At 46.6% G+C, this 24565-nt stretch overlaps 1 protein-coding gene across 1 annotated transcript in view; it reads left to right on the top strand.

Annotated features, from left to right (window-relative positions):
* Positions 1-2280: 2280 nt before the first annotated feature.
* Positions 2281-24565, top strand: part of lgr6 (leucine-rich repeat containing G protein-coupled receptor 6) — a gene marked incomplete at its 5' end in the record, with an annotated part of 44709 nt that continues 22424 nt past the window's right edge. The window contains 3 exons of the mRNA XM_079493692.1: positions 2281-2351; positions 11700-11915; positions 20372-20443. Of these exons, the coding sequence (XP_079349818.1) occupies positions 2281-2351; positions 11700-11915; positions 20372-20443 (359 nt within the window). The remainder of the gene's footprint in view (positions 2352-11699; positions 11916-20371; positions 20444-24565) is intronic.

Genomic DNA, 24565 nt, shown 5'->3' with positions numbered 1-24565 from the left:
GAGCCTCAATTGGCAATTGAATATGAGAACGGTACCCTGCGGACAATATTGCCGGTAGAGTTTGTTTATTTTTGGACCACAATGCTTATATGAGACAATTCTAAGATGACCCAATGTTGTTCTCAATAGAGAAAACCTTCGGCGACCCAGGGGATGAGCGAGTGCATGACATCAGGACTTCGGTACTCTATTACATACTGTATATATCCCTATTTACCTCTACCGACAGACACTATACACTGAGCTTGAGAAGAATAATTCAGACTATTTAATCGGTTTTCACCAGCAAAAAAAAAAGAAAAGAAAAATGTAAAAATTCATCAATGAGTTCAATATAAATCAAAGGTTTCTAGTACCTCTAGTCTACAACAATAACCAAATCAAATATGTAAAATGTTAAAGCAGCTATAACATGCATTTTAAAACTTACATTTTAATATTTAATATCATATAGTCTATGTCCCTCAAACGTATTTTTAATGTTTTTTAGCCTCAATCACCACTCTGATATAACCAGTCCATGTCATTTCTTTCTGGCTTCTGAAGCAGTTTTAGCTGCAGTACCACAATGTACTGAGGTGTTCACCTCTGTGTGCTACAGTCTAGCTCTTATAATAGTGTGGTCCTATTCACCTCTGTGTGCTACAGTCTATAGCTCTTATAATATTGTGGTCCTATTCACCTCTGTGTGCTACAGTCTATAGCTCTTATAATAGTGTGGTCCTATTCACCTCTGTGTGCTACAGTCTATAGCTCTTATAATAGTGTGGTCCTATTCACCTCTGTGTGCTACAGTCTATAGCTCTTATAATAGTTTGGTCCTATTCACCTCTGTGTGCTACAGTCTATAGCTCTTATAATAGTGTGGTCCTATTCACCTCTGTGTGCTACAGTCTATAGCTCTTATAATAGTGTGGTCCTACTCACCTCTGTGTGCTACAGTCTATAGCTCTTATAATAGTGTGGTCCTATTCACCTCTGTGTGCTACAGTCTATAGCTCTTATAATAGTGTGGTCCTATTCACCTCTGTGTGCTACAGTCTATAGCTCTTATAATAGTGTGGTCCTATTCACCTCTGTGTGCTACAGTCTATAGCTCTTATAATAGTTTGGTCCTATTCACCTCTGTGTGCTACAGTCTATAGCTCTTATAATAGTGTGGTCCTATTCACCTCTGTGTGCTACAGTCTATAGCTCTTATAATAGTGTGGTCCTACTCACCTCTGTGTGCTACAGTCTATAGCTCTTATAATAGTGTGGTCCTAAATATTCACCTCTGTGTGCTACAGTCTATAGCTCTTATAATAGTGTGGTCCTAACTATTCACCTCTATGTGCTACAGTCTATAGCTCTTATAATAGTGTGGTCCTATTCACCTCTATGTGCTACAGTCTATAGCTCTTATAATAGTGTGGTCCTATTCACCTCTATGTGCTACAGTCTATAGCTCTTATAATAGTGTGGTCCTATTCACCTCTATGTGCTACAGTCTATAGCTCTTATAATAGTGTGGTCCTATTCACCTCTGTGTGCTACAGTCTATAGCTCTTATAATAGTGTGGTCCTATTCACCTCTGTGTGCTACAGTCTATAGCTCTTATAATAGTGTGGTCCTATTCACCTCTGTGTGCTACAGTCTATAGCTCTTATAATAGTGTGGTCCTATTCACCTCTATGTAATACAGTCTATAGCTCTTATAATAGTGTGGTCCTATTCACCTCTGTGTGCTACAGTCTATAGCTATTATAATAGTGTGGTCCTAACTATTCACCTCTGTGTGCTACAGTCTATAGCTCTTATAATAGTGTGGTCCTAACTATTCACCTCTGTGTGCTACAGTCTATAGCTCTTATAATAGTGTGGTCCTAACTATTCACCTCTGTGTGCTACAGTCTATAGCTCTTATAATAGTGTGGTCCTAACTATTCACCTCTGTGTGCTACAGTCTATAGCTCTTATAATAGTGTGGTCCTAACTATTCACCTCTGTGTGCTACAGTATATAGCTCTTATAATAGTGTGGTCCTAACTATTCACCTCTGTGTGCTACAGTCTATGGGCCCTATTTTGCGTGTCTTAAGTACCAGGTCTTATGACTTAACTTAAGACCTGGAGGCGTGGTCAATGCTGTTTGGCCACTCAGAATAGCCAAATGGCATTGATCACGCCTCCAGGTCTTAAGTTAAGTAATAAGACCTGGTACTTAAGACACGCATAATAGGGCCCTATAGCTCTTATAATAGTGTGGTCCTATTCACCTCTATGTGTTCTCCTTTCAGGATGCTGCAGAACAACCAGCTAGAGAAGTTACCTGATGACGCCACATGGGACCTGCCCAACCTTCTCTCCCTGTGAGTCACGCACGCACGTTGCACACCACAGTCAAATCCACAGTCAGTGTGTCCCCAATAGCAGGGGTCCTCAAACCTTTTCATGTCAAGGACCCCCACATTGACATGTTTCAGCCTGCGGACCTCCATTTGTACGGCTCTAGCAGTGAATCTCAACCGTTTTCATTTAACCCATTTTGACCTGAGATCAGATTCTAAAAATGTCTTCTACATCCTGGCAGTTTTCTGAAAAAGCTTCTTTGTCAGTCGTTCTTCGATTTTTCAAAAATAGCAGACCTACAAGCTCATAGCGCGCCACTCGGTGGCGCGCTATGAGCTTGTAGATCTGCTATTTTTCAATAGCTAAAGCATAACATAATGCTAACACCAAAAAGGGTGATTAAAGGAACCCCAGTTTTTAAAGGAACCCCAGTTTGACATGCATTAAGAAGTACAGAATATAATTTACAGTGTACAAATGGAACCAAAGTGACCCATAAGGGTCCATTTGGTTCCATTTGTACACTCTCAAGAGTTACAGTCCCATAAGGGTCCATTTGGTTCCAACTATCATGTAGCTGGGGACCCCCTGGAACTCCCTCAAGGACCACTGGGGCGTCCCCGGACCCCACTTTGGGAAGCACTGCCCTATAAGCCCAGTACTGTATAATAGTTTGTCGCACCACAAAGATGTGACCGTTATGGATGAACCATATTGCTCCCCGGGTCCACTTCTTCAATGCTCTCAGAGTTCAATTTAAACACAGAGAATGTCGCAGTGCAATTTCTCTCAATAAAACCCACCAGCCAGGGGATATAAAACGCCCACCCACCCACCCACGTCTCGACCCCGTCCGACCGACCGACCGACCGCCACACACTAAAAACGTACAGAGCACCAGTGACATATAACAGGCTGTAACCCGTCGCGGTCTGCCACAAGTGCAGCAGGCCTTCCTTCCGCGCTCGCCTTGAAGGCCCTGATGTACGCACAATTGGCTGAGGCAGAGGCTGGAAATTGCACAGGTGAAAGGAGTTGGCCTCATTAGGCCCACTGGCAGACCCTGGCCCAGGTGAAAGGAGTTGGTCTCATTAGGCCCACTGGCAGACCCTGGCCCAGGTGAAAGGAGTTGGTCTCATTAGGCCCACTGGCAGACCCTGGCCCAGGTGAAAGGAGTTGGCCTCATTAGGCCCACTGGCAGAGCCTGAGCAGAGCCTTTTGTGGTGGTTACATGCGTAAAATGGCATAAAAATGTGCTATTTAGCATATACTTCACTCCCCAAAGTTAAATACATTAGCAAGTCATCTTTATGTCTAAAATGTATGCAAAACAAAAAGTTTGAAAATAGCTGATCTAGAAGCACACAACACATCGCATGCATCACCATCACGTCACCCGGACGAAAACAGCCCATCTAGAAGCGTGCGACACAGCGTATATGCTCGTAGATCGACTGTTTAGGGCCGCGTGACACCGGCCGGCGGCACGCATCACACGAAAGCACGTCACAACATCAAGCCCTCAAAAGAGAGAGAGAGAGAGTGAAGGGACGCAAGGTAACAAACTACAATATCACATCAGAGAGAGAGAGAGAGAGAGAGAGAGAGAGAGAGAGAGAGAGAGAGAGAGAGAGAGAGAGAGAGAGAGAGAGAGAGAGAGAGTGAAGGGGACGCAAAGCCGACTGACTACATCAGCGGCATGCACTTCACTTCTCCTCCTGGCAAGCATCTGGAAGCCATGAGGGGAAACTAACAGCAGAGCGAGCAGACACTGCAGGGCCAGGGAGAGCATCTCCAATGAGCTGTGAAACAACCCCATTTTCCATCAATTCCCCCTCTCTCCTCCTCTCCTCTCTTCCTCTCTCCTCCCCGCTCCGCTCCTCTCCTCTCCTCCCATGCTGTGCGTTCCTCCATCTCTCTCTCTCTCTCTCTCTCTCTCTCTCTCTCTCTCTCTCTCTCTCTCTTTCTCTCTCTCTCTCTCTGCACCACCCACACCGCTATTCCCTTGGCTAATGAGAGTGTTTGATGGCCTAATTGTCTCATCTGTAGGGTCACGTGCGTGCGTGTGTGCACACATGTGTGTGCGTGCGTAGAGACCACCTCGCTTGCGACCCAAATACAGAGCTGCAGTAAACCACACACAGAGATACTCACTCCATTCCTGTTTTCCAAAATTAATAATTTCCCCCCTGTAAACATCCGCAAGGTCATTTTCCCCATCATTCACACACGCACACACGATCGCAAACACACACACGCACGCACGCACGCACGCACGCACGCACGCACGCGCACACGCACACGAATACACACACGTTTGTTGATGTTTTCACAGAGGCAGGACATGACTAAGTAATCCCTCTGCCACCAACAGCGCACGCACACACTGTACATACATGAATTGTGCACAGAATACACAGTGTACATGCATGACATGACCCACACACACACACACACACACACACACACACACACACACACACACACACACACACACACACACACACACACACACACACACACAATCAGACAGGACACGTGAAATTGTGCTCTGCTCTGCGGTCAAAAAAGCATGGGATAGTTTTGCGCACGCTAATGGCCATCTCATCCGACTGCATGCGTGTGGTCTCTCTCCTCTCAATCCCCGCGCAAAGAGAATGTCTCTCAGGTGACGAAACGCACACACACACAGGCACGTGCACACACACACGCACACACACTCATCGACAGTGCAGAGACACGCACCTTGTCATTACAGTAATGATAAGCCCAGCGGAGGAGGATTACTGGAAAGGCTTTGGAGAGAGAAGCTTGTCGGCGCCTCACGCTGACATGAAACACACCAGGTGAACTGAGGAAGAGAGAGAGAGAGAGAGAATGACAGAGAGTGCAGTATACCTGACTCTACCCTTTTTCTCACCGACATTTCAATTGACGTAATGGTATTTAACCCGTTTTGACCTGAGATCAGATTCTAAAAATGTCTTCTACATCCTGACGTTTTTTTTAGTTTTTTTTACAGTTTTGTTTATTCAAGATTTCAGGGTATACAGTAAATCAAATAATGACAATATATGTGACACACCCATACGGAACATATCAAAGAGATAACATGTACATATATAAATGTTATCCTGACAGTTTTCTGAAAAAGCTATGTTTCTATGTCAGTCGTTCTTCGATTTTTCAAAAAATAGCAGACCTACAAGCTCGTAGCGCGCCACTCGGTGGCGCGCTATGAGCTTGTAGATCTGCTATTTTTCAATAGCTAAAGCATAACATAATGCTAACACCAAAATCGGTTCCCGCCCAAAATGGGATATATAGAGAATGCTTTGTCCTGAATCAACAAGGAATGGCTACAATCCCCTACAGGGGCGGCGGCAGTGGCTCAGGGGTATAGAGCGGCCACATGGGAACCGTCAAGGTTCCCATGTGTTCGATCCCGGGCTCCCCGAGTGTTAGCGTCGAAGTGTACGTCCTTGAGCAAGACTCTGAACCCATAATTGCTCCCGAGGATGAGCAGGTTGGTGCCTTGCATGCGAGTTTCCTCTGCCTAGCCATTGGTGTATGAATGTAAATGGGTTGAATTGAATTCACAATCTATATGTAAAGCGCTTTGGATAAACCATTTACCAATCCCCCTGTATATGCACCACCACCACCACAAGGCCTGAACTTGAGTTCGTCGTGTCAAAAGGTTATCCAGGCTCGTTAAAGAAATGTCAGGGCTCACTACCAGAAATGCATTGTGATCCGAGTTCCACCGGCAGGAATCCAAGCAGACGTTTAACCCCCGTTTTGAAACAATAGCGGTGAAACTCGGGTCTTCATGACGTGCATAACGTTTTGACCATCTGCTAGCAGGAAACCAGGAGAGTATAAAAAACCCAGAAATCTGCTGGATCGTTTCGCACAGGACTCTCTCTCTCTCCCTCTCTCTCTCTCTCCCTCTCTCTTTCACTCACTTCTCTTTCTGAAAATCGGGACCTAAGGGGCTTTGATGTGACAGACAGGAAATAGCTGCTGCTTTATTGGCTTCTGTGGAATGTTCCTGGTTCCGTTTGGACGTTCTATGGGCCCTGGCAGGTCCACCCTGAGGATTCATTATTATTCCGACCCGAGAGAGCGGTCCAGAGAATGTAGCGGGGCCTTTTTTAGTTTCCGCCGCTTTCATCCTGAACTCTGAAGGTCAGGGACAAACAATGTCCACAGGTAGAGAGTGCATGTATGCGCCGCCGAGGACAACGCAAAGGATGCCGCTTTAGACCACGGACTCAAGGAGTCGTCAGTCCACTGCCGGAGTATGTGCATGCGCACGAGATGAACTCATGCACGCACGCACGCGCAGTCGCGCACGCACGTACATACGTATGCGTGCCCATCTGTCGGTGTGTATAGTTGCCTCTCCTGATGGAAAAACATCCCCAGGGGCAGAGCCCAGGGTTCACAGTTCAAGTTCAGATTTCACTTTGATGATGCTGTTTGTTTGGGGGGACTCGGGAGTCTCCGAGGGGGGATGGCGTAGGAGTCGGGGGGGGGGGTTGTGATGGGGGGGGCGACGGAATCAAAGAAAGTCAAGCGAGCGGGGAAGATTGATATGGGAGGATGTTTGGAAGAGGGACGGCCGAGGAGTTACACCTGCTTTACGCTCGGTCGCACTGCGGTGTCGCGCGCGCGCACCGAAAACGGCCGAGCTCGTACATCGGGCTGCTGTCGAGTCGGAGTGCAGCTATAGTGCGACACAGCAAGACGGGTCACAGAGCAAAAAAAAAGGGGGGGGGGGGGGGGGGGGGGGGGTGTTAGCAGCAGAACGACTGCGAGCGAGGCGAGCAGCGCATCAATGAAGATGTTAGAAACAAAGTGAGTGCGAGAGAATTGGCTCGAGCGATGGAGGGAAGGATGGAGGGAGAGAGGGAGAGGGAGGGATGGAGGGAGGGAGAGGGATGGATGGAGGGAGGGAGAGAGGGAGAGGGAGGGATGGAGGGAGAGAGTGAGGGATGGAGGGAGGGAGAGAGGGAGAGGGAGGGATGGATGGAGGGAGAGAGTGAGGGATGGAGGGATGGAGGGAGGGAGACGAATGAATGAGAGCCAAAGGCCGAGGAAAGAAGAATAGAGTGGAGGAAGTGGTCCCGGACTGTCAACTCTGCCCTGAAGGGATCATTCATCACTATGGACAGTGTGTGTTTCTGCTTGTGTGTGTGCGCGTGCGCGTGTATGTGTGCGCGCGTGTGTGTGTGTGTGCGTGCGTGCGTGCGGACGCTGACACAGCGCACTTGCACTTACACACACACAAGGCCATGCACGGCACACGCACGCACACACACGCGCACGCACACATACACACGCACACACACGCGCGCACACACACACACACACATGCACACGCGCTTCTGGGATGACTGTGTGGACACTGAGAGGGGTGCAAGGGGACAAAGGGTAGTTGGGTCCATGCTTGAAGGCATGGAGGAGCAGGAGGAGACGAAGTGGGCTGGAAGGCATGGAGGAGCAGGAGGAGACCAAGTGGGCTGGCAGAAAAGCAGATGAAAGCAGCCGCTGTGTTTGTTGACACTGGAGAGGCATTTGTCTGAGTAGTGGAAACATCAAGGTCCACTGGAGATGGAGAGACGCGCAGGAAGGAAGGAAGGGAGGAAGGAAGAAGGGATGGAGGGAGGGAGGGAGGGAGGGAGGAATGGTGGTATGCTCTATACCACCACTCCTGGGGAACTGGGCAACTGGCGGCCCGGGGGCCACATGCGGCCTCCACCTTCAATTAATGTGCATGGCCCGCAGGTTAACATCTGAATACTGATATATTATTGATTTCAGCTGTTACAATTCCAAACATGCAAACATGACCCGTTTTAATTACTTCAGTCTAGTAGTAGCTGAATGACTATAGTATTTAACTTTTATTGTCCAAATGTCCAAATGAATTTGCATTTAAGTTCACAAAGTTAACATAAGTGACCTAGAACTAAATGCATTTGAAATTAAATAAACTTTTCAGGATTCCAATTCAAACAGCATTTTTTTTAAAATAATAATCAGGATTTGAATTCAAATATATCAAAAAATAGCAGATCTATGAGTTCAAAACGTGTTGCAGTGGGACGCGTTTGGAGCTTGTAGATCTGCTATTTTTGATACGACAAAACAAAAAATGGACCAAACAAAAAATTACAAAGAAGAAAAACAACAAAAGAAGTGTTGTAACCTGCCGTTTTTTTCTTCTTTCTAATTATTTGTTCGGCCCAAAAAATTGTGTTTGTTGTCATGATTTGTCACGACAAGAGTTGACTTTGTCCGCGGCGTAAACGTCTTTAAATAAATACTTTTTGAAATGTCTATGAGGAAAATGAACGGAGAATCATTTCCTGGGCCCTGGTAGGGGGCGGGACTACGACGCTCTATAGTGGCCCTCTGGAGTGAGTGAGGAACTATAGTGGCATTCTGGAGTGAGTGTGGAACTATAGTGGCCCTCTCCATCTTCAAAGTGTGCAGAGGAGGGGAACGTTTACACAACAACACAAGCACAATTTAAGAACACAGGAATGGGGATACGGTAGAGAGGAAGAGTAAGCCGGTCGCACCGATCGAGTCGCGTGTGAGTGTATGTGTGTGTGTGTGTGAGAGTGTGTATGTGTGTGTGTGTGTGAGTGTATATGTGTATGTGTGTGTGTGTGTGAGAGTGTGTATGTGTGTGTGTGTGTGAGTGTATATGTGTATGTGTGTGTGTGTGTGTGTGTGTGTTTCCTTGTGATCTTACATTTCAGACGTGTCCGTGCTAGCGGAGCTATATATAGCTTAATTAGCCTGAGTGTAGATCATAATGAAGAGGTTTCTACGAGAGCATCAAAGCATGCAGGGATAAAAAGTGTAATTCTCTTAATCACCTTCCTGTAAGCTAAGGCGTCGCACCGCCACGGCTCACAGACACTCCTGCGTGCGTGCGTACGTATACACGCACACGCGTGTGCCCCGCGTGAACACGCACGCACGGAGCAATTTCGCAATTGTCTGACTGAACCACCCCCCCTGCTCACCTCCTCTGGGCTTCTGACGCCGTCCCTCTCGTCTCTGCTCCTCCCTTGAAACCCATTAAGACCTGAGGCCGATTCCACAAAATGTACAACATGGCTTCTAAATCTTAGGTTTTCTGAAAAACGTATGTTGCTATATTATCAGTGGTGGTTGGCGAACCTTTTCATGTCAAGGACCCCCAAAACGACATGTATTTGGCCGTTGAAAACCCACAAAAATGTTGTGTTCCAGGGACCCCCACCCCCGGAAGGAAAGATTTTAGTTAAAAATGTTCTCTTTAAAGGTACATATTGAGTGTGGAACTATAGTGGCACTCTGGAGTGAGTGTGGAACTATAGTGGCACTCTGGAGTGAGTGTGGAACTATAGTGGCCCTCTGGAGTGAGTGTGGAACTATAGTGGCCCTCTGGAGTGAGTGTGGAACTATAGTGGCCCTCTGGAGTGAGTGTGGAACTATAGTGGCCCTCTGGAGTGAGTGTGGAACTATAGTGGCCCTCTGGAGTGAGTGTGGAACTATAGTGGCACTCTGGAGTGAGTGTGGAACTATAGTGGCACTCTGGAGTGAGTGTGGAACTATAGTGGCACTCTGGAGTGAGTGTGGAACTATAGTGGCACTCTGGAGTGAGTGTGGAACTATAGTGGCCCTCTGGAGTGAGTGTGGAACTATAGTGGCACTCTGGAGTGAGTGTGGAACTATAGTGGCACTCTGGAGTGAGTGTGGAACTATAGTGGCCCTCTGGAGTGAGTGTGGAACTATAATGGCACTCTGGAGTGAGTGTGGAACTATAGTGGCACTCTGGAGTACATATTCAAAGATTTGCACAATGTTCTACAAGCTCAATGCAGGGCATGAAGTGATGCGCGCTACTGAACATAATACTACCCCTGGTACCACCCACTTATGAAACAAACCTGGGTACATTCTTCAACAGCACTGCCACCCAAGTGTGGAATGCCCTGACCCCCTCCCTAAGAAAAGGCCGATCACTGGTATCCTCCCATTGATGCCTGGTGCAACCTATACGTTGTTCTACCCTTGATGCCGGCGCGCTCTCTGTGTCTCATCAGCTATTGCTATACATGTAGCAACATAACTATTTAAAAAAAGAATACATCAAAATGTGAAGGTTTTCAGAAACCTTAGGTCAGGCCCTAGAAGGCGTTCCCAGATTCGGCCTCAGGCATCAATGGGTTAAAACAGCCCTGAAAATAAATCCACCTTTCAGCAGGCCTTAAGGGAGAGGAAATGATCACTTCTCCCTTAGACAGGTGATCACCACACCCCTCTATACAGTTGGAGGCCATCAATATTGTCCTTTTCTTTTTGCTGAGGTTTGCGTGATCTGCGCAAAAGGACAGTTAACCCATTTTGGGCGGGAACCCCTTTTGGTGTTTTAAACATTGTTATAATTTGGCTATTGAAAAATAGCAGATCTACAAGCTCGTAGCGCGCCACCGAGTGGCGCGCTACGAGCTTGTAGGTCTGCTATTTTTTTTAAATTGTGAAAATATTTATTTCTGAAAACTGGAGGATTTAGAAGCATTTTTTAAAATGTTGAGGTCAGGCCTAAATGGGTCAAATGATAAGGGACAATATCGGTGGCACCCAACTGTACAATCCGCTTCTTTTTTCATGGAACCGTGGAACCAAATGGACCCGTACACTCTCAGAGTTAAATTAACATTGGTTTTACAATATAAATTGGGGGTCCCAGAGATATAGAAACGCCATTAAATGAGGGTCCGTAGCCTAATGCATGTCAAACTGAGCAGTCCTTGAAATTAAAATTGTTGACAATCACTGCGAGAGTCGTCAAATACAATCTTCTCTTATGGGGGTCCCTGGCATATCTTTTCAAATGGGGGTCTGTGGGCTAATAAGTGTCAATTTGAGGGTCCTTGGCATGAAAAAGTTCGAGAACCACTGCAAGGCTAATCTCGCGTTGCCAGACTGTTGCCTCTCGCAGTTTCCAAATGCTTCCATCATACAGTCTGGAGCAACGGAAGTTCTATCATGAGTCAAATATAAAGCGGAAGTGAAGCCTCCTCCCCACTTCCGTTTCGTCTTTACAGTCGCGCACATTTATCCTAATATAAATAGAAATCATCTAAGCATATATAGCTTGTTGCTTAGCAGAAAAGGAAAAAAAAAAGCTATAAGGTATATTATAAAATATATTTTTGTGAACGGAAATGGCAGCTTCCTTACTCCTAGTAGTTCCAGACTCTATATAGCATTCGAAGATTGTGGAAGAGTTGTCTGGCTTATACGCGAGACTACTGCATGGCTATATAACTAACATCCTCTCGTCTCCTCCTCTCAAGGCGGCTGGACGCCAACCTGCTCAGCGAGGTGCCGGCGGGGGCCTTCCGCGGCGTGCGCTCCCTGCGCCACCTGTGGCTGGACGACAACGCGCTGACGGAGATCCCCGTGGCGGCGCTGGCCTCTCTGCCGTCGCTGCAGGCCATGACGCTGGCCCTCAACCACATCACACACATCCCCGACCACGCCTTCACCAACCTCTCCGCCCTCGTCGTGCTGTAAGTTATAACGTGCATGCCGTTGTGCTTTTGTTGTCGGGTTGTGTGTGCGGCGGTTTGTGGTTTCTGTTCCAACACACAATGAATACACCTTTGGCGGGGCTTCCCTTTCATCCACTTAATCCATTTAGACCTGAGGACGCGTCTGTCTCACCATTTCAATCTTTAGCTGTTGAAAAATAGCAGATCTACAAGCTCGTAGTGTGGCACCGAGTGCCGCACTACGAGCTTGTAGATCTGCTATTTTTGAAAAGTCGTGAAAATGTGTGCAATTATTTGAATATATATTCTTTCACGGCGAACATTTTTAACTCAAATCTTTGCTTCTTGTTACATATAACTTTTGGGGGTCCTTGACATGAAATAGTTTGAGCACCACTGATATAGAAACAGGTTTTTCAAACAACTGACGAGATTTAGAAGACATTTGTAGAATCTGGTGTCAGTCAGAACCCCTTTTGGTGTTAGCATTATGTTATGCTTTTAGCTATTGAAAAATAGCAGATCTACAAGCTCGTAGCGCGCCACCGAGTGGCGCGCTACGAGCTTGTAGGTCTGCTATTTTTGAAAAATCGAAGAACGACTGACATAGAAACATAGCTTTTTCAGAAAACTGTCAGGATGTAGAAGACATTTTTAGAATCTGATCTCAGGTCAGAATGGGTTAAAGATCAGATGTCACGATCCATGCACCGCCGTGCACGGGCGAGGTTTGTCCTCCTCTTAACCCTTCCTTAACCTGTGTAGGATGTGGTTAAGGCAGTGAGCAATGCCACCTGGGGACCAGTGGTGGAAAGAGTACTCACATTTTTGACTAGTGACTATAGTAACTCAAATGTTCAAATAATTGTAGTGGAGTAAAAGTACAATATTTGCCTCCGAGATGTGGTCGATGTGTTTTCAATAAGGCATTGTAAATATCAACGGGATTGGTATTTCATCCATTTAGGCGTGACCTCGAAATTTAAAAAAGAATCTTCGAAATCCTCCAGTTTTCTGAAATAAATATTCATAATTCGTATAAATTCGTATAATTCGTATAAAATCGTATTCATAATAATAAGATTTTTCAAAAATAGCAGATCTGCTATTTTTCAATAGCTAAATTACAACATAATGTTTAAAACACCAAAAGGGGTTCCCGCCCAAAATGGGTTAAGATGTAGTCAAAGAGACAGTGCCAACAACAATACACTCAAACTACTTCTCCAAAGTGAGTGACACCCACACAGCCACAACAGGAGCAACCATGATCTGGTACTACCAACATTTAGAACAAACATGCAGGGAACATTCTCATCCTCTGCCGCCAAAATGTGGAATTCCCTGTAAATCCCTGACACCATGCATTAAAAGGATGCGTAAAACTGGTTTCTTTCCAAATTGGCTTGGAAAAAACATGTATCGAGAGACCACGAGGGGAGGTAAATGCATATACAGTACAGTGCTATGTTGATGAATTAAATACATTACCACAATGGAAACAAGTCACTGGAACCGTTTTGTGTTATCATTTTTGCCTTGATATCTTACCGACCGTACCACATGCGGTTTACATTTCTGACTAATAGTACTCAAACTCAATAGTAATCAATCAAAAAGGGCTCGCAGGTTGTTGACTATATAGTTTGTTCTATTCTGTCCCCACTGTCTGTCGATGATGATGAAAAATACAAAAATAAGACTTCAGAAAGACGGACAGAAAGGATAATTTACAATTTACATTTTAGGCATTTAGCAGATGCTCTGAATCCAGAGCGACTTACAGTAAACAAGGTAGACACAAGGTAACACATCACATCCATAGTAGACCATGTAGTGGCTCAGTTATCTAGGACCAACCTAGCCTCGGACACCCAGACGTTTTTATTTCCACGGACCGAGTCCGCTTCAATTCGACATAGAGTAGCGCAAACGTCGATCACTCTCTGCTGATTTCTGATCGTCTGCACCTTTGTGAAATTGACGCACACACACACCTCTCTCTCTCTGTCGCTCCAATGAATTAGTCTCATGTCGCGCAGCTGCGTCTAGATTCTCCCGGCGGATCCTGCCGGGAGCTGCCTATGCCATAGAAAGCATAGGTGGACCCAAGGCCCCAGTGAGGCTCTTCAACGTTGAAGCACTGGGCCCTAGTGGTAAGAGGAGGGACTACAGGCGGACCCGTGGATTCATGACCGGGAAACCCCGTGCAGCTGGGCTTTAACATTGAGCGCTCGGTTGCACTTCCGCATTTGACCACCAAAATGTGGTGGTCAAATGCGGAAGTAGACGTTCTGAGACGGTTCTGGTGTGGCCAGAACCAATCGGGACACGGTATGCAATATGGGCGGGCTTTGGTACAGTGACGTTCAATGCTTGAGACCTTTGACTGACAGTAGCTCTGACCAATTGCGTCAAATTGCGTCAAAGAGCGTCAATTGACTCAAAATTTGAGTCTGGCTTATTAGCCAGGCTAGGGGGGCGGAGCTTCGCACCAGTTCAGTCTCTATCCTACTTTACACTCTATGGGTGGACCCCAGGCTAGGACCAACCTATCATCAGTCTAAACATTATAATATGAAAACATTTAATAATATCATTTACCTCAACTCAAACTATAGGATGACAGGTCAACTTAGTGAAGGAACGTGGCATCAAGCTATAGGATGACAGGTCAACTTAGTGAAGGAACGTGGCATCAAGCTATAGGATGACAGGTCAACTTAGTGAAGGAACGTGGCATCAAGCTATAGGATGACAGGTCAACTTAGTGAAGGAACGTGGCATCAAGCTATAGTGAAGGAACGTGGCATCAAGCTATAGGATGACAGGTCAACTTAGTGAAGGAACGTGGCATCAAGCTATAGGATGACGGGTCAACTTAGTGAAGGAACGTGGTGTGATATACTGTGTATGGTCTGAAGGTGCAATGCCCTAAGGTAGACTAGGGGGCCCTAATGCGAAAAGGTGAATGGTATTGTATTGATGATGTCATGAGGTCAAATGAGAAGTAAGAAGGAAGTAAAGAAGTGAACACATGGTGTGAAGCTGCCTTGTCCGTGTGTACTTTATTTCATACGAATATACAACATATTTGGCGACGAGGATGGCCGTATCTTCTACTATCCACCTGCCTGCACTATTCCTGCCCTGCCCGGGTCAACCTTCCTTTCCATTTGAAATGTGGATGAAGATTTTCGACAATTACATGCTTGTCATTCATGCGGAAGGGGACGCCTGGCCGGACAAACGGAAGCGTGCTACTCTACTTCATTGCCTGGGTGCAGAAGGCCAGAGGATTTTCTACGGTATTCCTGAAACAGGTGATACTTATGCTGCGGCTGTAGAAGCACTAAAGAAGCATTTTACGCCGACAGTAAACGTGGTAGTTGAACGTCACAAGTTCCGACAGAGGGCGCAGCTGCCACACGAGTCCATTTCAGATTATGTATCTGCACTACGGGAATTGATTGCAACATGTGATTTTGGTGACAGAGCCAACGAAATGCTGAGAGATCAACTGATTGAGAAAGCATCGTGCCCAAGAGTTAGGGAAAGACTCTTAATGCAAACTGATCTTACACTGGAAAAGGCGATTACACTTTCATGCCAAGTTGAATCTGCCATGGCGCATGCTCAGTCTCTCCATGCAAGCTCATCACTGCCAGTACAGGCGGTGAGATCAAAACCGTTCCGTGCACAGAAGGGACGTGAGGGGAAATCAGAATATAAGGGACACAAGCCAAGTCGCTCCGGTTCCTCCTGCTACCGGTGTGGATCCGGTGATCACCTCGCCAACTCCCCAGGATGCCCTGCGGCCAAGGTGACATGCAAACAGTGCAACAAAAAAGGCCATTACGCACGAGTTTGCCGCTCCTCCAGAAAGGAGACCGTTCAGGAGGTTGAGAGTGAGCTCCCAGAGCTTACAGTCCTTTATCTACAGGATGAGTCAGAGAGAAAGAACAGAATCATATGCCGTGTCACAATACGCACAAAAGAGTCTGTTCCGTACAAAGTCGACCTAGTGGTGGACACCGGCTCATCTGCCTCCATAATACCACGTCAACTGTACACTGACCACTTTTACTGTACCCCTCTCGTTGCACCGCCAGCTCAGCTGTTAAACTACTCCAAATCCAAAATACCGTCACTTGGATGTCTGCCAGCTACTGTGCACCATGATGGCACTACTGTGCCTGCCAAAATCTACGTTGTCAAAGCAGGGACGCCTATACTGGGCATGGACTTGTTTCTGGCGCTCAATCTACGTCTCGTCGGAAACAAGGTGATAACTAAAAACATGCCTGACGCTCCTGTCTGTCAGGTAGACACCGCACCTCCTACACTGGGTCGCGCAAAGGCTTTTGTGCACCGCGTAAAAGTGAAAAATGAAGTGACTCCCGTACAACAGAAATTGCGCAGACTTCCCTACTCCGTCAAAGAAGACGTCACAAAAGAATTGGAACGCTTGCAGACACTCGGTGTCATTGAAAAGATTGACGCATCTCCGTGGGTTTCACCCATTGTGGTGATACAGAAGAAAACAGGCAGCATACGAATGTGCGTTGATCTACGTGAGCCTAACAAGGCCATTGTCATGGATTGTTATCCGCTTCCGCACATGGAGGATTTGTTTTCTGAACTTCGCGGGTCTACAGTATTCTCCACAATAGACCTCGCCAATGCGTACTACCAAGTTCCTCTCCACGAAGATAGCCGCGACTTGACAGCGTTCATTACGCACGAGGGTTTATTCAGATTCCGCCGGGTCCCATACGGACTCGCATCGGCTCCTTCTGCCTTTCAAAAAATGATGGCAACAATTCTGAAAGGCTTGCCTGGCGTACAGGCCTACTTGGATGACTTGATTATCTATGGGAAAGATGTTGAGTCCCACAACCGCCGTCTGAGAGCCGTTCTTGCAGCCCTGAAAGAGGCAGGCCTGCAGCTGAATAAAGACAAGTGCCACTACAACAAGAAAAGGCTTCGTTTCCTCGGGCACGTCATTACTGCTGAGGGGCTGCTGCCCGATGACGGCCATGTGAGTGCTATTCTCAAAGCACCTGCTCCAAAAGATGCTACTACACTACGTTCATTCCTCGGACTGACGTCATGGTACGCAAAGTTCGTTCCACACTACTCTTCCCTTGTGGAGGGAATGCGCGCGTGCCTGAGGGGTGAAAATGACTTTGAATGGACTGATGCTGCTCAACAAGCGTTTGAGCAGGTCAAGAGACTCATTGTTAACAGTTCTGCTTTATGTATGTTTGACCCAGCTCTCCCTACCATAGTCTCCACGGATGCCTCCGACTACGGGCTGGGTGCTGTTCTTGCCCAAATCCACCCTGATCAAACAGAGCGCACAGTTGCTTTTGCCTCGCGCACACTCAGCCCTGCAGAGCGAAAATACTCCATAGTGGAAAAAGAAGCTCTGGCGTGCGTGTGGGCTGCAGAGAGATGGAGAACGTTCCTCTGGGGAACTCGTTTCATTTTACGCACGGATCACCAGGCCCTTACTACTCTCCTCGCTACAAAGGGGCTAGGACGCGCTGGCATGCGCATAGCGAGATGGTCGGCTCGTTTGCTGTGTTTCAACTATGACATTACTTACCGTCCAGGAGCACAGAATGTGACAGCCGATTGCTTGTCTCGTCTCCCGTTGCCCTGCTGTGGGGATGCAGAGCCTGAACCGGATCTAGTCGCCTACATAACCACTGATCTACATGCTATTTCAGCACCTGACTTTACCACTGCATGTGTTGCGTGCCCAGAGCTGTGTGCGCTCAAAACACAATTACAAAATGGATGGCCCAGCGCCAAGAAAGCTCTACCTTCCCAGCTGGCTCCATACTACTCCGTCAGAGATGAACTGTCAGTACATGACGAGCTTGTTTACCGAGGCCCGTATCGCCTCATTGTACCTGTCGCACTCCGACAGTCCATCGTTGCACTGGCCCATGAAAGTCACCAGGGAATAGTGCGCACTAAACAGCGCCTACGTGATCTCTACTGGTGGCCAGGCATGGACGCCTGTGTTCAAGCTGCCATCTCTTCCTGCCTCACATGCCAGCTGACTGACAAAACTACAAAGACGCACGTCGCCCCACTGCAGCCGGTTCCGTATCCAGATGGGCCGTGGCAGAAACTGGGAATTGATATCTGTGGACCGTTCGAGACAGCGCCACTGGAATGCCGTTACGCACTGACCTTGGTTGACTATTACAGTAAGTGGCCTGAAGTCGCTTTTACACCAACCATTACTACCAATGCTGTTATTCATTTCCTGGCTACTGTGTTCAGCAAACATGGCAATTGCCTGGATTTAGTTAGTGATAACGGGGGTCAGTTCACTGCTGCTGCTTTCGCCACGTTCCTTAAAGAGAGGGACATTACGCACAGCAGATCTTCTGTTTATTATCCGCAAGCAAATGGGGCCGTGGAGCGCTTTAACCGTGTGCTTAAGGAATGTATTCAGAGCGCCAATCAGGAACAGAAACCATGGAAACGCTACGTGCTGGATTTTCTACAGAACTACAGAGCAACGCCACATGCAACAACTGGTGTTTCACCGTTCGAGCTCCTGCATGGACGCAAAATGCGCACGAAGCTAAACAGTGTGTTGGTGGAACCGACTCCGCCTCCCGCAGACTCCGTGGTGCGCACACGCGTTCTCGCCAATCAACAGAAGTCCAAGACCTACACTGATGAGAGACGTCGGGCCAAGGATTCGTCCTTCAAAAAGGGGGACATGGTCCGTGTCAGGGATCCACTACATGTGAAGAAAGGAGAACTGAAATTCGGAAAGCCTACAAAGATAATGAAAAAGACTGGACAGAGCACCTATGTTCTTGAGGATGGACGAAAGTGGAATGCAATCCACCTGTCACTTTTCCCTGACAGCGCTGTTCCAGCTGACATTACCCAACCTGTCCCATCTAACAGTGCTGCACCAGCTGATCACTCACTCCCTGTACCTGGGCCCACAGTAAGAGCACACACACAGCTAACTGATCATGCCCAGGGCAGACCTCAGAGGGTGAGAAGCAAGCCCTGTTGGCTCAAGGACTGTGTAACTTAGAGGCTGAAAACAGGGTACACTTTGCATGCTATTATAGCTTTGCTATTGACATTGTCATTGTTTAAAAAGAAGAAAAAAAAGACATGTTGATAAAGAATGTGTATTGTGTGCCAGAGAGAAGAATTGATTTGTTTCATTAAGAATGTGCCAGTGATTACTAATCACTTGTTTGAAAAAAAAAGATTTCATATGTATGCTATTTGCATTTCATATTTTTGCTATTCATTTTCATTTATTCTATATTTGATATGCCATGCTGTTACATTGCCATTATGCACAGGTGTTTGTCTAGCTAGGCTGGATGTCGTTTCTACTCTTAAAAAAGGGGAAGATGTGATATACTGTGTATGGTCTGAAGGTGCAATGCCCTAAGGTAGACTAGGGGGCCCTAATGCGAAAAGGTGAATGGTATTGTATTGATGATGTCATGAGGTCAAATGAGAAGTAAGAAGGAAGTAAAGAAGTGAACACATGGTGTGAAGCTGCCTTGTCCGTGTGTACTTTATTTCATACGAATATACAACACGTGGCATCAAGCTATAGGATGACAGGTCAACTTAGTGAAGGAACGTGGCATCAAGCTATAGGATGACAGGTCAACTTAGTGAAGGAACGTGGCATCAAGCTATAGGATGACAGGTCAACTTAGTGAAGGAACGTGGCATCAAGCTATAGGATGACAGGTCAACTTAGTGAAGGAACATGGCATCAAGCTATAGGATGACAGGTCAACTTAGTGAAGGAACGTGGCATCAAGCTATAGGATGACAGGTCAACTTAGTGAAGGAACGTGGCATCAAGCTATAGGATGACAGGTCAACTTAGTGAAGGAACGTGGCATCAAGCTATAGGATGACAGGTCAACTTAGTGAAGGAACGTGGCATCAAGCTATAGGATGACAGGTCAACTTAGTGAAGGAACGTGGCATCAAGCTATAGGATGACAGGTCAACTTAGTGAAGGAACGTGGCATCAAGCTATAGGATGACAGGTCAACTTAGTGAAGGAACGTGGCATCAAGCTATAGGATGACGGGTCAACTTAGTGAAGGAACGTGGCATCAAGCTATAGGATGACGGGTCAACTTAGTGAAGGAACGTGGCATCAAGCTATAGGATGACAGGTCAACTTAGTGAAGGAACGTGGCATCAAGCTATAGGATGACGGGTCAACTTAGTGAAGGAACGTGGCATCAAGCTATAGGATGACAGGTCAACTTAGTGAAGGAACGTGGCATCAAGCTATAGGATGACAGGTCAACTTAGTGAAGGAACGTGGCATCAAGCTATAGGATGACAGGTCAACTTAGTGAAGGAACGTGGCATCTATCGGTCTACATAACATGCTATCCTAAATTACAATTATTATCTGACATTCTGTACCCCTTTGTATTTAGTCACCTTCATAACAACCATATCCAGAGCATGGGGGAGAGATGCTTTGAGGGTCTGCAGAGTCTGGAGACGCTGTGAGTATATGTGGACACACGTGCGCATGCACGCACGCACGCACACACACACACACACACACACATGAACGCACACGCTGCTGCCGCAGTAAGTAGTTCCATTTCATATTGTGAAATGACTACCTTTTCTGTTTCCCCAAACATGGAGCCAGTCACCATGATGAGAGAGTATCAACAGCCAATCGGTGTGCCATCATCATGCAGTGTTTAGACCAATCACATTGCCTTAACCATAACCCTAAGATAAACAGCTGAGATAACCTCAAGGAGAGTAATATAAACACATGGCACAGCCACTGGCTCACTTATATTGTGGGTGAGACCAATTTTCTAAGTCGTGTGTGTGTGTGTGTGTGTGTCTGTGTGTGTGTCTGTGTGTGTGTCTGTGCGTGTGTGCGTGCGCATGTGCGTGCGTGCGTGCGTGCGTGCGTGCGTGCGTGTGTGCGTGCGTGCGTGCGTGCGTGCGTGCGTGCGTGCGTGCGTGCGTGCTTGTGCGTGTGCGGGGCGAGCGCACATTTTGGGGCGTTGGATTACGTATTGAAGTCTTATTTATGGAGCGTATACCTACAACGATGATGAACCGCAATTGATATGTCTTAAATAATGATATAAATATCCTGATCAACATCCCGGTATAATTCCAGGCAGGTGCTGTAAGACTGCTGCACAGAAACCGCAGCTATCTATAATGACGGATTGGAATGCAGAAGATGAAAAATTCCCCTTTGATTAACTCAAAGCAACATCAACAGATTCCTCCTCCTCCTCCTCCTCCTCCTCCCTGTGTTTTGTAAGAGTAATCAACCGAGGTCAAGTTCAGCTCAGCTCCACTATAGACAGACGGGAGAACGTGCCGTAACCGCGTTTTGCTCCGATCCGAAAACCTTTTTTTTTTTACAGCAATTTTTTATGTAATTTTAGTCAGCCTTTTGAATAAATTTGTAGTTTTAGTCAGATTTTTGTCACAGAAATGTTTTAGTTTTAGTCTAGCTTTAGTCGACTAAATATCATAAGACTTTTGTCGACTAAAATGTATTTTGGCGGGCCTTTAGTTATGGTGTCATAATGGCTGATTTTACACTTGGTGGCATGCTGAAAATAGCCAATCTATAAGCTATCCTCCTAACATTTTTTTTTGTTGACGAAATTGTCAATATACTCGGTCATAGTTTTAGTCACCATAGCATCGTTTTCATTTTGTTTTCATCGGTGAAAAAAGGTAGTCGACGAACTCAACACGAGGTCACGACAATGGGTTGAAGAGAAGATAGAAGAGAGAAGCAGAAAAAGAGGGAGAGGGGGATGAGAGATAGAGATAGAGATAGAGATAGAGATAGAGATAGAGATAGAGATAGAGAGAGAGAGAGCGTGAGAGAAAGTGACAGAGAGAAATGTCTAGCGGCTGATTTATACGTATATGACGGAGTATAAAAGTATGCATAGCGCTGCCGTCTTCATGGTGGTCTGGCTGGCGGTGACCACGCAGTTTCTGACACATGTTGTTTAACAGCCTGCTGAAGTGTAAGAAAATGACGTGTTCCCCTTTTATGAGCGTGTGTGTGTATGTGTGCGCGCACACGCCGGGTGCTCATGCGGTGCCTTTGTGCCTAGTGTATAGACGGACACGGACTCACGTGTGTGCGTGCGCGTGTGTGTGTGTGTGTGTGTGTGTGTCTACGCTGCCCGCAAATGGAATGTGCGCACACGCGGCAAAGGCAAACCCTCTCTGCTTTAACACTCATCTAAAAGACATTATGTCCATGCTGGGAAACGTGAAAGACCGGGGTGATGGTCCCTGCTGCTGGGTGATGTGTAGGGGGAAGGTGTGTGTGTGTGTGTGTGTCTGTGTGTCTGTGTGTGTGTGTGTGTGTGTGTGTGTGTGTGTGTGTGTGTCTGTGTGTGTGTGTGTATTTTTAATTTAATGTATTTTTAGGCCCAAACCACACCAATGCAACTCCTTGCAACAAAAACAGTTAAAAGGACATGTCACACCAATGCAACTCCTTGCAACTGCCATTGAGGATAAACGGTCTGCTATTCAGATCAGCTGTTTTCACAATATTTATTTGTGGAACTGAAAATGTAATGCCTCAACTCCTACATTTCAAGTGCTTATCAGGGTCCTGGGGTCCCCAGTTCAAATAGGATTATTTTGGGGCCGGGGTCACGGCCTGAAAAGGGGAGAGAGAGAGAGAGAGAGAGAGAGAGAGAGAGAGAGAGAGAGAGAGTGGCAGGATAGAATGACAGGTGTCAGAGACGTGGTGATTGTGTTGGCATGCAAGGGGTTAATCTCACCTTGCTCCGGAGAAACATGAGAGGCCATCATCTGATGCATATGCCCCCCGCCCCCCCCCCCTCCCAAACACACACACACACACACACACACACACACACACACACACACACACACACACACACACACACACACACACACACACACACACACACACACACACACACACACACACACACACACACACACACACACGTATTATAAAATCATTAACGTGAGGGGAGCATGTGTCCAGGAAGTTGTTGGAAAATGTAATGGGATACACAAACAAGGCAGGGGCCATACAGTAAACAGGCACGGCCGACATTTAAATACTTCAATTATATGATTGCTCAGACGCACGTACTGTACGCATGCCGGCACGCCATGTTTAGGTGCAGCTTAAAAAACACGCGCATGCAGCGCACACACCCGGGCCTCGCATTCATTCACACACGCCTATACAGTTGGGTGCCACCGATATTGTCCCTTATCATTTGACCCATTTAGGCCTGACCTCAAAATTAAAAAAAAATCCTTCTAAATCCTCCAGTTTTCTGAAATAAATATTTTCACGATTTTTCAAAAATAGCAGACCTACAAGCTCGTAGCGCGCCACTCGGTGGCGCGCTATGAGCTTGTAGATCTGCTATTTTTCAATAGCTAAATTATAACATAATGTTTAAAACGCCAAAAGGGGTTCCCGCCCAAAATGGGTTAACTGTCCTTTTGCGCAGATCACGCAAACCTCAGCAAAAAGAAAAGGACAATATCGATGGCCTCCAACTGTATACTCGCACACACGTCACACACACACACACACACACACACACAGAAGAGACAAACCTTTGCACCTCCCGTGTAGCGCGTACGTACATATGACGGCCGTGTCAGCCATAGCAACGTCTGTTTTGATCCGCCCCCTCCCCCCTGGCCGTTGCCGCGCGACACCGGCGTGTTTTCTGGGAAAGCTTAATGGGAGACAGACCATAGTAATCGGGTCGGTGCAGCCCGGGGGTCAAGGGTCATCATCAACACCTCTACAGCTGTCGGGCCTCGTACAGCAGAACTATACAGGGAACCTTTCTCGATGAATTGAGCATACGCGATGAGGACCCCAATGGAAACGAGCCGAATCCAAGACTCTCTTGGATTCATCCTGTTAGGAGAGCTGCTTGTGCTGTGCTGTACTTCCCTGCATGTGCCTGTTAACCCATTTTTGACCTGAGATCAGATTCTAAAAATGTCTTCTACATCCTGACAGTTTTCTGAAAAAGCTATGTTTCTATGTCAGTGGTTCTTCGATTTTTCAAAAATAGCAGACCTATAAGCTCGTAGCGCGCCACTCGGTGGAGCGCTATGAGCATGTAGATCTGCTATTTTTCAATAGCTAAAGCATAACATAATGCTAATAAAGTATTCAATCAATCATTCTACACATTATACTGCAGTGGTTCTCAACCAGTGGTCCAGGGACCACCAGTGGTCCTTGAGGGGGTTCCAGGTGGTCCCCATGCAGCTAAATGGACAGTTGGTAACCAAATTGACCCTTATAGATCTTTACCTCTTGAGAGTGTAAAATGAAACCAAATGGACCCTTCCTTACGTGTCCATTTGGTTTCATTTTGCCCTCCCAAGAGTTAGATTATTGTTAAACATCTGCATTACTAAATTCACAAGAAGTCAACACAATTAGAGAATGTAGAATAATTGTTATTTTGATCGTTTGCCTGCTATCTCTCCTAACGGTACCAACATCAATACAGCATGGAATTGTGTACAACATCTTAATGACTGCATATTCTTTAGTTTCGTGTCTGAGAGGCTAAATGTCATCAAATGGTGGTCCG

The sequence above is a fragment of the Electrona antarctica genome, assembly GCF_951216825.1.
Source record: "Electrona antarctica genome assembly, chromosome: 2".
Taxonomy (NCBI): Eukaryota; Metazoa; Chordata; class Actinopteri; order Myctophiformes; family Myctophidae; genus Electrona; species Electrona antarctica.
The sequence above is the reverse complement of the archived record's forward strand: the minus strand, read 5'-3'. Positions and strand labels throughout refer to the sequence as shown.